Genomic DNA, 12,176 nt, shown 5'->3' on the forward strand with positions numbered 1-12,176 from the left:
AGTGGAGAGAATTGAAAATATATGTCCACATAAAGACTTGTATGTGAATGTTCATAGCAGCATTATTCACAATAGCCCCAAAGTAGAAACAACTCAAATGTTCATCAATGGATGGATGGATAAAGGAATTGTGGTCCATTCATTCAAGGGAATATTATTCAGTCATATAAAAGGAATGAAGCACTGATGCACGCCACAACGTGGATGAGCCTTGAAAACACCATGCTGCGTGAAAGCAGTCAGACACAAGAGGCTACATAGTGTGTGATTCCATGTATATGAAACATTCAGAATAGGCAAATCCATAGAGGCAGAAAGCAGATTTAGTCATTGCTAAGGGGCTGGGGCAGGGGGATGGGGAATGACGGCTCAAGGGGGTGGAGTTTCCTTCTGGAGTGATGAAAACGTTCTGGAACTAGATATCGGTGATGGTTGCACAACTCTGTGAAGGTGATAAATCTCACTGAACTGCGCACTCTAAAGGGTGACTTTTATGGTATGTGAATTATATCTTCATTTTTAAAAATACCTGTACATGAAGAGTGATAGCGACTTCATGCATAATTACTAAAAACTGGAGACAACACAAATGTTCTTCACCTGGGACATGGTTAAACAAACTGGGGTCCTTCCATACGATAGACTACTACTCAGCTATAAAACGGAATTAACTACTGATATACACAAAATGAATGAACCTCAAATGTGTTATGCTAACTGAAAGAAGCCAGACTCAAAAGGCTACCTACTGGATGATTCCATCTATATGACATACTCAAAAGGACAAAATTATAGGGACAGAAAACAGATAAATGGTGTCCAGGGGCTGCAGATGGGGGAACAAGGGAATCTTAGGGGTGATGAAACTGTTCTATATTTTGGTTGTAGCGTTGGTTACATGGCTGTATTCATTTGTCAAAACTCATAGACCTGTACACCAAAAAGAGTGAGGGTTTTTTTGCATGTAAATACATTTTTAAAAATGAAAACGATAAGAAAACTAATTAGCAAAGCCCTCCTTACTCCCCAGTGCCTCATGGTTGAAGTCCAGGTTCCTATGCTTGACCCCATCAGGCACTCTGTGATTTGGTTATGTGCCCCCCCTCCCCCCCACCACCCATCAACAATTAGTTTACTGGGCACCTAATGTGTGCCAGGCGCTGTCCTAGGTCCTGATAGTACAAAAGCAGTGCTCTCGTGGAGCTCACGTTCCAGTGGGCAAGCAATCAAATAAACACATAATTAGTCAGAGGTGCTAAGTTCCAGGAAGAAAAACAAAACAGGGCAAGGATATAGAGAGAGAAGAGGTTAGGCTAAATAGGTTGGGCCCTCCCAACCTATTGGTTGCCCCCTGATGAAACGACATTTGAGTAGTGACTGAAGGGAATTGAGGGAATAGTGAGTGGAAAGGGAGTTCTTGGCAGTGGGAAGAGCAAGTGCAAGGGCCCTGAGGCTGGAGTAAGTTTGACACCGTTGGAGGAGGGCAAGGTGGTGGTGCTGTGTTGGAGCTCAACAAGCACTAATTACAATTAGTAAGCTTCTGCTCATGTCCGTCAGCCACCAGAGGCTGCCTCTCTGACACCGAACTCCAATCATGGGATTTTTTTCTTTTTTGCATGTCCAAGAAATCATTTTTCATGGTATAAATAAATTAACTTTATCTTTGTATGGATAAATCCCAGCTTTATTATGATAAATAATATGCAATAATATCCCCTTAGTAATATAGGATAGAGAACTTAGAATCATAATGACAGTACGGTGTTTCAATATTATCAGGGGAAAACAAATCAAAACAACAATGAGATATCACTGTCAGGATGGCTATTATCAAAAAAACAAAAGCCGACAAGTGTTGATGAGGACGTAGAGAAATGGCAACCCTGTGCACTGTGGGTTGGAATACAAAATGGTGCATCCACTATGGAAACCAGTATGGGGGTGCCTCGAAAAAATAAAAATGGGTCTCCCATAGGATCCAGTATACAGCCAGAAGAATTGAAATCAGGATCTCCAAAGAAATATTAACACTCCTATGTTCATTGCAGCATTACTCACAATAACCAAGATATGGAAACAACCTAAATGTCCTTGGATGGATAAAAGGATAAAATAGGGCATATACACACAATGGAAGAAAGAAGGAAATTGTGCAATATGTGATAACATGGATGATCTTTGAGTGCATTTGCTCAGTGAAATAAGCCAGTCACAGAAAGACAAATACTGTGGGATTCCACTTATATGAGGAGAAAAAAGTAGACTGGTGGTTCGCAGGGGGTGGGGGGAGAGGGAATGGGGCTTACTAGCCAACACGCACAAAGCAACATTTATCAAGCAAGATGAATAAGCTCTAGAGGTCTACTGGACATTATAACCAGAGCGAGTGATAATGCATTGTACACTTAAAAATTTGTGAAGGGGTTAAATCTCATGTTGCGTGCTCTTACTGCAATAAAATACAATAAAAACAAAATGTAACCACCATATGACCCAGCACTTGCACTCTGGGACAATCCCAGAGAAATGAAAACTTACGTTCACACAAAAACCTGTAATGGATGTTTTATTCAAAATAACCCCAAACAGGAAACGATCCACATATCTTTCAATAGATGAATGGTTAAATGAACTGGTCCATCCAGAAAAATACACATAACATTTACTATTTTGACCATTTTTAAGTGCTCAGCTCAGCGGGATGAAATACATTCACACTGTTGTGCAGTTGTCACCGTCTGTCCCCAGACCTCTTTTCATCTGGTAGAACTGAAACTCTGTCCCCGTTAAACAGCTCCCCATTCTCCCCTCCCCCAGTTCCTGGAACTCACCATCCCACTTTCTGTTTCTGTGAATTTGCCTATTCTGGAAACCTCATGTAATGGAGTCATACAGTATTTGTCCTTTTGTGTCCGGCTTCTTTCACTCAGCATGTCTTCCGGGTTCATCCACATTGTAGCGTGTGTCAGAATTTCTTTCCTTTTTAAGACTAACTAATATTCCATTGTATGGATAGATCACATTTTGCTTATTCATTCACCTATCAATGGACATTTGGTGTCTCCACCTTTTGGTTATTGTGAACAACACTGCTATGAGCATGGGTGTATATATGCAGTCATGTCCTTTTTTCTGTGTCAGGATCCACATTGCACTTAGGATCTTAGGCTCCTGATCTTCAGTCTGTTTTGTTTTGTTTGGTTTTGATTTTTTAGTCTTTTTTTTTTTTTCATGACCTTGATAGTCCTGAAAAGTACCAGTCAGGTACTTTATAGAAGACCTCAGAGGTGAGGTATCCTCCTCACACATCATACCTGGGGTTACTTGATAGCTACATGACGTCACTGACAACGTTGACCTTGATCTCTTGGGTAAGGCGGTGTTTGCCATGTTTTTCCACCCTCGGGTAACGCTTTCCCTTTCCATACTCTACTCTTCGGAAACAATGCAGATTGTGTTAAAGAGATGCTCCTTATCAGGGTCCTCAATGGCACAGAGGGCGATGTTGTGTGATAAAGCACCAGTGTGGACACTTACAGTTGGACAGTGATTTCCATGAGTTGTAACTGTGTACGAAGACACTTAGAAAACCTTAGCTGATTTATTGTATTTTCTTTGTATGTCTACGCAAGAATAATATATAACAAAAATCTCTGTGTATTTAAATCTCATGACTCTTTAAGTGGATATAAAGTAAAAAAATCTAAGTGCACAAAAGCACAGGAATTTGGCACAAATCCTCCCTTGGAACATAAATTATCAATGGGGGCAATATTGCTCCTAAGGTGGCAAAAATTGGTTCCGGGAGGAGGGGATGCAAAAACCTTAGACATTTCAATGGTTTGTGGCCCTCCAAAGCTCAATCCTTGACAAAAACTACATTGTTGGTATTTAACTTCTCTCATTAAATTAAATCGAATTAAATTCTCTTTAGGGGATGATAATGAAAAAAAAAGTTGAGAAATGCTGTCATAGAGGTTTACAGAATAGTGACACATCTTACAATGGATGGCCTCATGCTGTGGTGACAAAAGCAAGGCTGGAATACTCAGCATAGGCCAGATTACAGTTTGTGCCTCAGTTTCCCTACCTGTAAAATCAGGACGGTTTGTGTAACAGGGCGGCGGTGGGAGTAAATGTGATGATCCATGTAAATCCATATAAAGTATCAGCAGCCCCATTTTATAAAAGAGAAAAGAGAAAGTCAGAGAGGTCAAGCCACTTCCTGCAGGGCACACAGCCTTAGAAGTGCCAGCGAGGAGCTTCAGACCTGCTAGGTTGGCTGGGGGAGAACAGATTTCCCCAGCTGAGTCTGTCCCATTCCTCCCTGAGGAGCTGATTCTGTCAAGGATCACCCCACCAGCAAGCCTGGACCGGCCTGGCTGCACCAGGAGTCCATTCTTTCTGGAGGCTCTCTTCCAATTCCTGAGCACAAAGGGTTGAGGTTATGGCTGGAGAATTGAGCAGTCGCTTACTGCCCCCTGCGGGTAGAACTAGAAATGTCAGGCCCCGAGCCCTCTGGCCTGATTCCCGGAGGCTTGCTTCTCCCTCCTCTGCACTCCCTCAAAGTCTTTGGCGCAATTTGGGCACTAGCAGTCTAAATTAAAATACACAAATGTACATAATATTGGATTATGTATATATAATATACAGGTTATGTATATATAATATACAAATAGTATGGTAGTATATAATACTACGGATTCAGGCCACTGCAAATGTGAGCTGAGATTTGAGGGCATGTAGATGGGCGTTGGTTAGGGAGGGCTCACTCAGCTCCAGGACATCCTTGTTAAGAGATTCAAGATCTTTTGATAATGTCGGAGCCTACCCTGGGCTCCCGGCTCCGCGTGGAGTCCTCTTGAGGGTTCTCTCTCTCTCTCTCCCTCTGCCCCTCCCCCCACTCGCACGCAGGCTCTCGCGCGTGCTCTCTCTAAAATAAATTTTAAAAATCTTTTAAAAAAAAGACATTTTGCTAAATGAAAAACTGAGGACAGAAATAAAAGAACATTGCACCGACCTACAGATGTTGGCATACACACTTTTTGCTGAAAAATATAAAAATGAAACTGCTAATCATTTTGGAAAGAGATAGGAAGGGAAGTTTCTAGTTTTTTTTGTTTTCTTTTTTCTTTTAAACTTTTCCATACTGTGTGATTTTCTCACATGGAGCATACTATATATATTTTTATATTTTTATATATATATATTTTTTATGTATATATATTTTTAATGTCAGCAGAGTATTATGGGAGATTTGGAGTCTCTGTTTCCCTCAGTATTAACTCAACATACAAAAGCAGTCACAACATTCTGATGGGGAGAAGGTCAGTAATAAAACAAGGATAGAATAAAATCCCATTTTATTTATTTATTTACTTATTTATTTATTTTAGAGAGAGAGGAGGGGCAGAGGCAGAGGGAGAGAGAGAATCCCAAGCCGACTCCATGCTCAGTGCAGAGCCTGACTCGGGGCTTGATCCCACGATTCTGTCAGGCAAATTACCTACCTAGTGCTGATCAGAGAATTCCTGATTGACTGGTTTAAGATTTCATTTCTGAAGAGCCAAAACTGTAATGAAGTTAAGTCTCTGTTTGGTGATGTGGGGATTAGCATAAGGCACTTTGGGCTTGTTGCCCTATTTTTTTTTTTAATGTGTATATGTCCCAGTTAAGGAAAAGGAGAGACCACTCTTTCCAAATCAAGTTCCAGACCTTCCGCATATTGAATTGAGAACTATGTACTACTTAAAGTACAATAGTACTGTATATCACACAAAAAATGAGAGAAAAGCTATAAGGCCTGACAGCATTTTCATCCAGGGCCAGAGGAAGATGACCCCACATTGAGAAATATAATGCTTAAAAGGATGGAAGGAAAGAAAAATAAGAATGTTTCGGTTACAACAATAGCCCTACTTGTTCATTAAGCCAATTACTTGTGATATCAGGGAATTAAAAAACCCAACTCATTGGAGCCCCAAGTGTTATGGCACTAGGAGATCAGGGTTTTTCAGTGCATCCTATGCAACTATTTTCTCTTATCAAACCCTCAAAACAGAGTGGCTGAGACTCAACATTTTATAATGAGAACAACCAAACCTTGCTACTGTTCTGCTTCAGGTAATGAAGGCATCAAGAGTGAGCCCAAGAGAAATGAAACTTATGTCTATACAAAGACTTATATACTGATGTTCACAGCAGCTCCATTCATTAGGGCTCCAAGCTGGAAACAACCCAGGTGTCCATCTACAGGTGAGTGGATAAAAAATATATATATATATCAAATATATGTATACAATGGAATAACACTTAGCAATGCAAATGGAGTACTTTTATAACCAACAAGAGGGGGCACCTGGGTGGCTCAGTTGGTTAATGGGCTGTCTTTGGCTCAGGTCATGATCTCAGGGTCCTGGGATCAGGCCCTGTATCTGGCCCCGCATCAGGCCCCACATCTCTTGCTCACTCTCTCTAGCAGGCTCTCTCTCAAATAAACAAAATCTTAAAAAAAGAAAGAAAGAAAGAAAGAAAGAAAGAAAGAAAGAAAGAAAGAAAGAAAGAAAGAAAGAAAGAAAGAAAAGAACTCTAGCTCGAAAGAACATATACAGTATAATTCCAGGCATATAGTATATTTCCATGTATATGAAGCTTCTACAAAAGGCAAATCTAACCTTTAGTGAGAGAAAACAGGTTTGGAGTTGCCTGGGGAGAACAGTAGGGAGGGGTGGTTAACTGGGAAGGGGAACAAGGGACTTTGTGGTGATGAAATGTTCTAGATCTTGATTGTGGAGGTGATTACATAGGTGTGTAAACATGACAATATTCATCAAAATGTACAATTAAAATGAGTACATTTTACTGTTTATAAATTATACCTCAATAGAATATATTTAAAAATTTTTTTCAAATGCAATTGACATGTATGTCACCTAATACCACCATTCAGCAAAACCTGAAAAAACTAGTTAAGTACCCATTAGGTTTATAAAAGTAGGTTATCTATTAAACTCTCAGGGGTGCCTGGCTGGCTCAGTCAGTAGAACATATGACTCTTGATCTCGGGGTTGTGAGTTCAAGCCCCACGGTGGGTGTAGGCTTACTTAAAAATAATACCTTAAAAAAAAAAACACCTCTCAAAATACAGCAATAAAAGAACAGAACATCCAAGTGCACACAAAGCACTCAAGAGAACACTGCGTTTTAGGAAATGGGGCTTTGGGGACACCCAGGTGGCTCAGTCGGTCGCACATCGACTCTCGATTTCAGCTCAGGTCATGATCTTGGGGTCCTGAGATCGAGCCCCTCCTCGGGCTTCGGGTTAAGTGTGAAGTCAGCTTGAGATGCTCTCTCCCTCTGCCCCTTCCCCCACTAGCCATTAGCGTGTGCTGTCGCTCTCTCAAATAAATAAATAAATCTTAAAAAAAGAAAAAAGAAAAGAAAGGAAATGGGAGATCTCTCAAAGGAGCTTCTTGAATTCCGATGGGCCCAAGGCCCTAGAAACCGAAAGTGGGCGTCAAACCGGAAGTGTGGCAGGAGACTGGATGCAAAGGATGAGGTCCAGTCAGACTCTCCAGGCCCCACCTACAACCGGAACTTGCGGCCCAGCTCCACATGCCAAGAGCGCAGGCGCACCTCCTAACTCAACCAATCAAGACGAAGTGAGGCGGGGATTCCTACGTAAATGGTGCACTCAAACAGGAAGTGTGGCAGTTTACTTACAGAACTGCAAGTGGCATCATGGCGGCGTACGAGCAGGTTCAAAAGGGGCCCCTGAAACTAAAAGGCGTTGCAGAGCTCGGCGTCACTAAGCGGTGAGTCCCCGGGAGCACCGCAAAAGCTTGTCTTCTGCCCCCTTAAGCCTCTTCTAGAGTCCCCGAGCTCTTGCTCTCTGATCCGCTCTCACCTTCTCTCCCCGCTTCTCCCCTCTCAGGAAGAAGAAAAAGAAGGACAAAGACAAGGCGAAACTCCTGGAAGCGATGGGAACGAGCAAAAAGAACGAGGAGGAGAAGCGGCGCGGCCTGGACAAGCGAACCCCGGCCCAGGCGGCCTTCGAGAAGATGCAGGAGAAGCGGGTAAGGCGGGTGGGGAAACGGGGGATGCCCCGCGCAGCAGGTCTGGGTCTCCGGAGGTGGAGGGAGACGCAGGGCCGGACGACTCGAAATTGGGGTCAGCCTCGGGCCTCTCGGAGGGGTGGTGAGTGGTCAGAGAGACCTTGATTCCGGGAAGATGCTACGTGGGTGAGGAAGAGCCCACGGTTGGGGGAGCTCCCAGGACAGGAAGAGCTTCTGGTCAGAGTGGATGGCAGAGAAAGCTAGAGCTGGCGTTGAAAGGCCAGAACTGGAGACCGGATTTGGATTCCACCGCAGTGTCTCATTTGCCCCGTGACAGGATTAATGACTCATCTTTCTGCCTCAGTTTACTTATCTGTAGGAGTCAGGATAGTGCTTTCTCCTAAAAGGGATGGGAACTTTAGATGAAGTCATTCAGATAAAGCATTTGGCACTCGGTATAGCAAAAAGTCAGAGCTCAGTGGATGTTCGCTGTTGACATTAAATGGTGATGCTCCGGGCTATACGGTTCCACAAAGTCTGTTTCCATGATGACTCTGCTTGACAGATTCAAATAGGTTGTATTTGTATCCTAGGTCCGCTCCCACGAAGACATTTGGCAGTGGTTGAGGACATATCTGTTTGTTAAAACTTCAGGGTGTGCTGGTGGGGGTGAGGAGTAGTGGGATGAGGCCAGGGCTGCTGCTCAACATCCTACAGTAATCAAGACAGCACCCCCCACAGCAAAAATGATCTGGCCCAAAATGTCAGGTGTCCAGGCTGAGAAACCCTAACCCTGATCTGGGTGATTTGGTCCAATAACATCAGGAAGAGTTAACTCATCACTCTCAGGCTTAATTGAGAGTCATTCAAAAAAAAAGTGAGACTCACAGACTTTGACAAGACCAACCTGGGTTCCATTCTGCCTCTACCTCTTGGTGGTGGTGTAACCCTGGGCAGGTTGGTTAACCTCCCACACCTCATTTTCTTTGCCTGTAAAGTGGGGCTGAAGTCCTTACCTAACAGGTTTGTGGTGAGAATTTAACAAGTGAATGCACTTAAGTTCCTTACCTGAGGTTATAGTCCCAGGCTGGGCTGGGATGTTACTCCTGAAGTGAAAGTGGGGTGGGGGAGAGTCTCATCAGGTGATTAATAACAGTGGCTCAGAATAGGACAGTAATAGTGGAAGCAGTGGAAGGTATCAGGTTTGGGATCGATTTTGGAGCAAGAACGGCAGGATTAGTTGATGGATTGGGTGTGGACTGGGAAATGAGGAATGACCAAGATTTTTGATGGGAGATATTGGGTAAATGAAGGTGCTGTTTACTGCAGTAGGTAAGGTAAAGTGGGCTTCTAAAGCAGGGCATCAAGACCTTGGTTTTATACTATATGCTGGCTAATTGAACATTAAAAAAAAAAAAAAGACCTTGGTTTTAGAGAACGCTTGAACGTTTGAACAGCTGTTAGAAAGTCAAATGGAGAATTCTTGTGAACAGTTTGAGATCTGAATCCGCAGTTTGGAGGAGACGTCTGGGCCTCTCCTGCAAACATTCTGGAGCTGCTGTGGGACTGGATGAGATCCTCTGAGGAGACACAGTGACAGAGATGAAGTCCAGGATCTGAAATTGGAAAGGATCACGGGAAGGAGGAATACCAGGAGAGTGTGTCCTTAGGAGCTGAGTGGAGAAAGTGTTTTGAGAAGGAGGAAGGGATTGACAGTGTCATGCTGCCAAGGGTCTTATGGGGTGAGTACCTAGAGCCCTTAGTTGGCATTTGGAATGAGGAGGAAGAGTGGCTGATTAGAGGGGATCCAAGGGAGGGCGGGGAGAGGCAGAGGTGGAGACAAAATGCAGAAATAACTCTTGGGAGATCTATCAAGAGGAACAGAAATGAACCTGTAGCTGGAGGGTGGTGGAAGGTCAAGGGGAATTTTTTGTTGCTGGCATTGAAAACTGGAAGTACTGCTGTGTGTTTTGTTTTGAACCAGGAGAGAAACAGGAGAAAGTGTGGGCAAAGGTAGGTAGAATTGGGAAATGCGAATTCCCCTGTGGAAGGGTGTTTGATTGAGCACAGTGAGCATGAAGGCTGGACAGTTCTTGGAAGACGGGCCCATGGAGCAGGGCCCCAGCCTGAAGGGTTAGGGCTTGGCATCTCCAGCCCCATCACCCACTGTGCAGGCTGGTCCTCATGTTCTCTGTGAAGTGGGGGTGGCGACAGCACCCAAGAACTTGGTACATGAAGTGGGGTGAGGGAAGGCAGAGCCCTACCGAGTGCCTGGCTTTGGCGGCAGCTGGTTAAGTCAGTGTGGCCTCTCTTGTGAGGAGGCACAGGCCCCACGGGGGCTCACAGCATCAGGAAGAGAGGCAGGGTCAGCCGGGGGTAGGGGGGCAACTGGATGCAGAGGAAGACGGGGCAGCAAATGAGGTGAGGGACAGGGAGGAGCAGCCAGGTGGGGGCCAACAGGGTCCTATCGTGCGGGTTGGCTCAGCTCACCTGGATAGTTCTCCTGCTTGCCTCACTTGGAATCTGTGCAGTCAGATGGCAGCTGGGGTTGGAGGCCCAGCTGGGCTAGAACATCCAAGATAGCTTCACCATCACATGTCTGATGCCTTGTTGCTCTTCCCATGGCCCCTCTTCCCATGTGTCATCTTACCTTCCAGGTCCTTTCTTTCCAGTAAGGTCATCAGACTTACTGCGTGGTGGCTGGCTTCCACGAACACAAAGCCAAAGGCTGCCAGGTGTTACGGCTTCAGCCCAGCACTGGCACTGCATTCTGTTAAGTGAACTGAGTCACAGGGCTAGCCCAGAGTCATTGTGGCAGAGAACTGCACTAGAGCACCAATACCAGGCAGCATGGGTCACGGGGTGGGGGGAGGGGGGCACCAAAGTCAGCTGTAGACACCCAGTCAGTAAACGTAGAACCAAGTGCAGCCCCAGGTTTGTCTGGCTCTGTGTCCTGTGCTCTTAGCTCTTACAAGGTCCCATCCGGTGTTGGGAATGAGGGGTGGGGCAGGTCATGGTGGTGCAGGATACCCATTCCACAGTCAAGTCACACTCATCAGGGTGATCTGGATATCGGAGCCCTCGTGCCACTGTGTCACCAGCACCTACTCCCATGAGCTCCTACCATGTGTTGGGCCCTTCACCTTCCTCATTTTTCATCCTTCTTCAAACCACATCTGAAACTTTCTTTTTCTGCAAAATGGGAATGCAGTCAGTTGCCCAGGGATGCAGGAAGCACACATAGAGCTCCCAGCAGAGTCTGTTCATGTCAGCGCTAGTTATTCCTGGCCACTCTGACCAGAGGGCAGCCAACCGGGGTCCCTGGTGGGACATGTTGGGGCCGGGTGTCGCTGTCGGACCACCCTGAGTAGAGTTAAGGGAGGAACAGGATGTACACCCTGAGACCTCCAGCCGTGCTAGGTGTGAGCGCCAAGCTGGTGGGGACTTCCGTCTTCCACCCCATGCTGGCCTGGGCTGTGGCAGGTGTCTGAGCTCACCTCCCATGTCTATCCTCTCTCCAGCAAATGGAAAGGATCCTGAAGAAAGCATCCAAAACCCACAAGCAGAGAGTGGAGGTAAGTCACATGCCCAGTGGGGAAGACCAGGCTATGTAGGGTCCCAGCTGGGCCCAGAGGCTAGGAGCCTGGCAGAGGGAGCCCTGGGAGTGGTGGGGTGGGGGGTGGGATAACCCAACAGAAGCGACACCTCCCCAGGGTCATTTAAGGATGAACCCAGGGTTCAAGGCTGGGTGGCTTTGAGAGGAGGGGGCTCACTGAGGAGAGGCAGAGTGGGCAGTGCCACACAACCCCAGTGCCCTGTCTGAGGCTGTGCTGATGTGGGTTTTCTCGGCTTTCCCAGGACTTCAACAGACACCTGGACACCCTCACGGAGCACTATGACATTCCCAAAGTCAGCTGGACAAAGTAGCCTCCTCACCCAGGGTATGGAGTGGCATCAAGGGGAAGTGGAAGGCAAAGTTGGGGTTATGTTTGGTGCCTTTGGTATTTTCTAGAAACATTCTTTTACACACACTCTTGCGTCTTCTGCTGAGACAAGTGCTTTCCAAAGCAGTGTGCCCTCTTTTCTGGAACTTGATTAAAGTAAGACTGTCTGTTTACTCTA

At 45.4% G+C, this 12,176-nt stretch overlaps 1 protein-coding gene across 1 annotated transcript; it reads left to right on the plus strand.

The window, feature by feature from the left end:
* Positions 1-7,698: 7,698 nt before the first annotated feature.
* FAM32A (family with sequence similarity 32 member A) lies at positions 7,699-12,176 on the plus strand. The gene is made up of 4 exons (XM_027587895.2): positions 7,699-7,814; positions 7,934-8,075; positions 11,576-11,629; positions 11,913-12,176. Exons 1-4 carry the CDS (start codon positions 7,741-7,743, stop codon positions 11,979-11,981), a joined length of 339 nt encoding a protein of 112 aa, XP_027443696.1. The 5' UTR covers positions 7,699-7,740; the 3' UTR covers positions 11,982-12,176.

This window comes from Zalophus californianus, chromosome 1 (genome assembly GCF_009762305.2).
Source record: "Zalophus californianus isolate mZalCal1 chromosome 1, mZalCal1.pri.v2, whole genome shotgun sequence".
NCBI classification, from domain to species: Eukaryota; Metazoa; Chordata; class Mammalia; order Carnivora; family Otariidae; genus Zalophus; species Zalophus californianus.

Bases quoted from the DNA above. Each gene is read 5' to 3' on its own strand.
- FAM32A (XM_027587895.2), top strand. From the start codon at position 7,741: ATGGCGGCGTACGAGCAGGTTCAAAAGGGGCCCCTGAAACTAAAAGGC. The intron at 8,076-11,575 runs GTAAGGCGGGTG...TCCTCTCTCCAG, and splicing joins AGAAGATGCAGGAGAAGCGG to CAAATGGAAAGGATCCTGAA. The intron at 11,630-11,912 runs GTAAGTCACATG...CGGCTTTCCCAG, and splicing joins CCCACAAGCAGAGAGTGGAG to GACTTCAACAGACACCTGGA.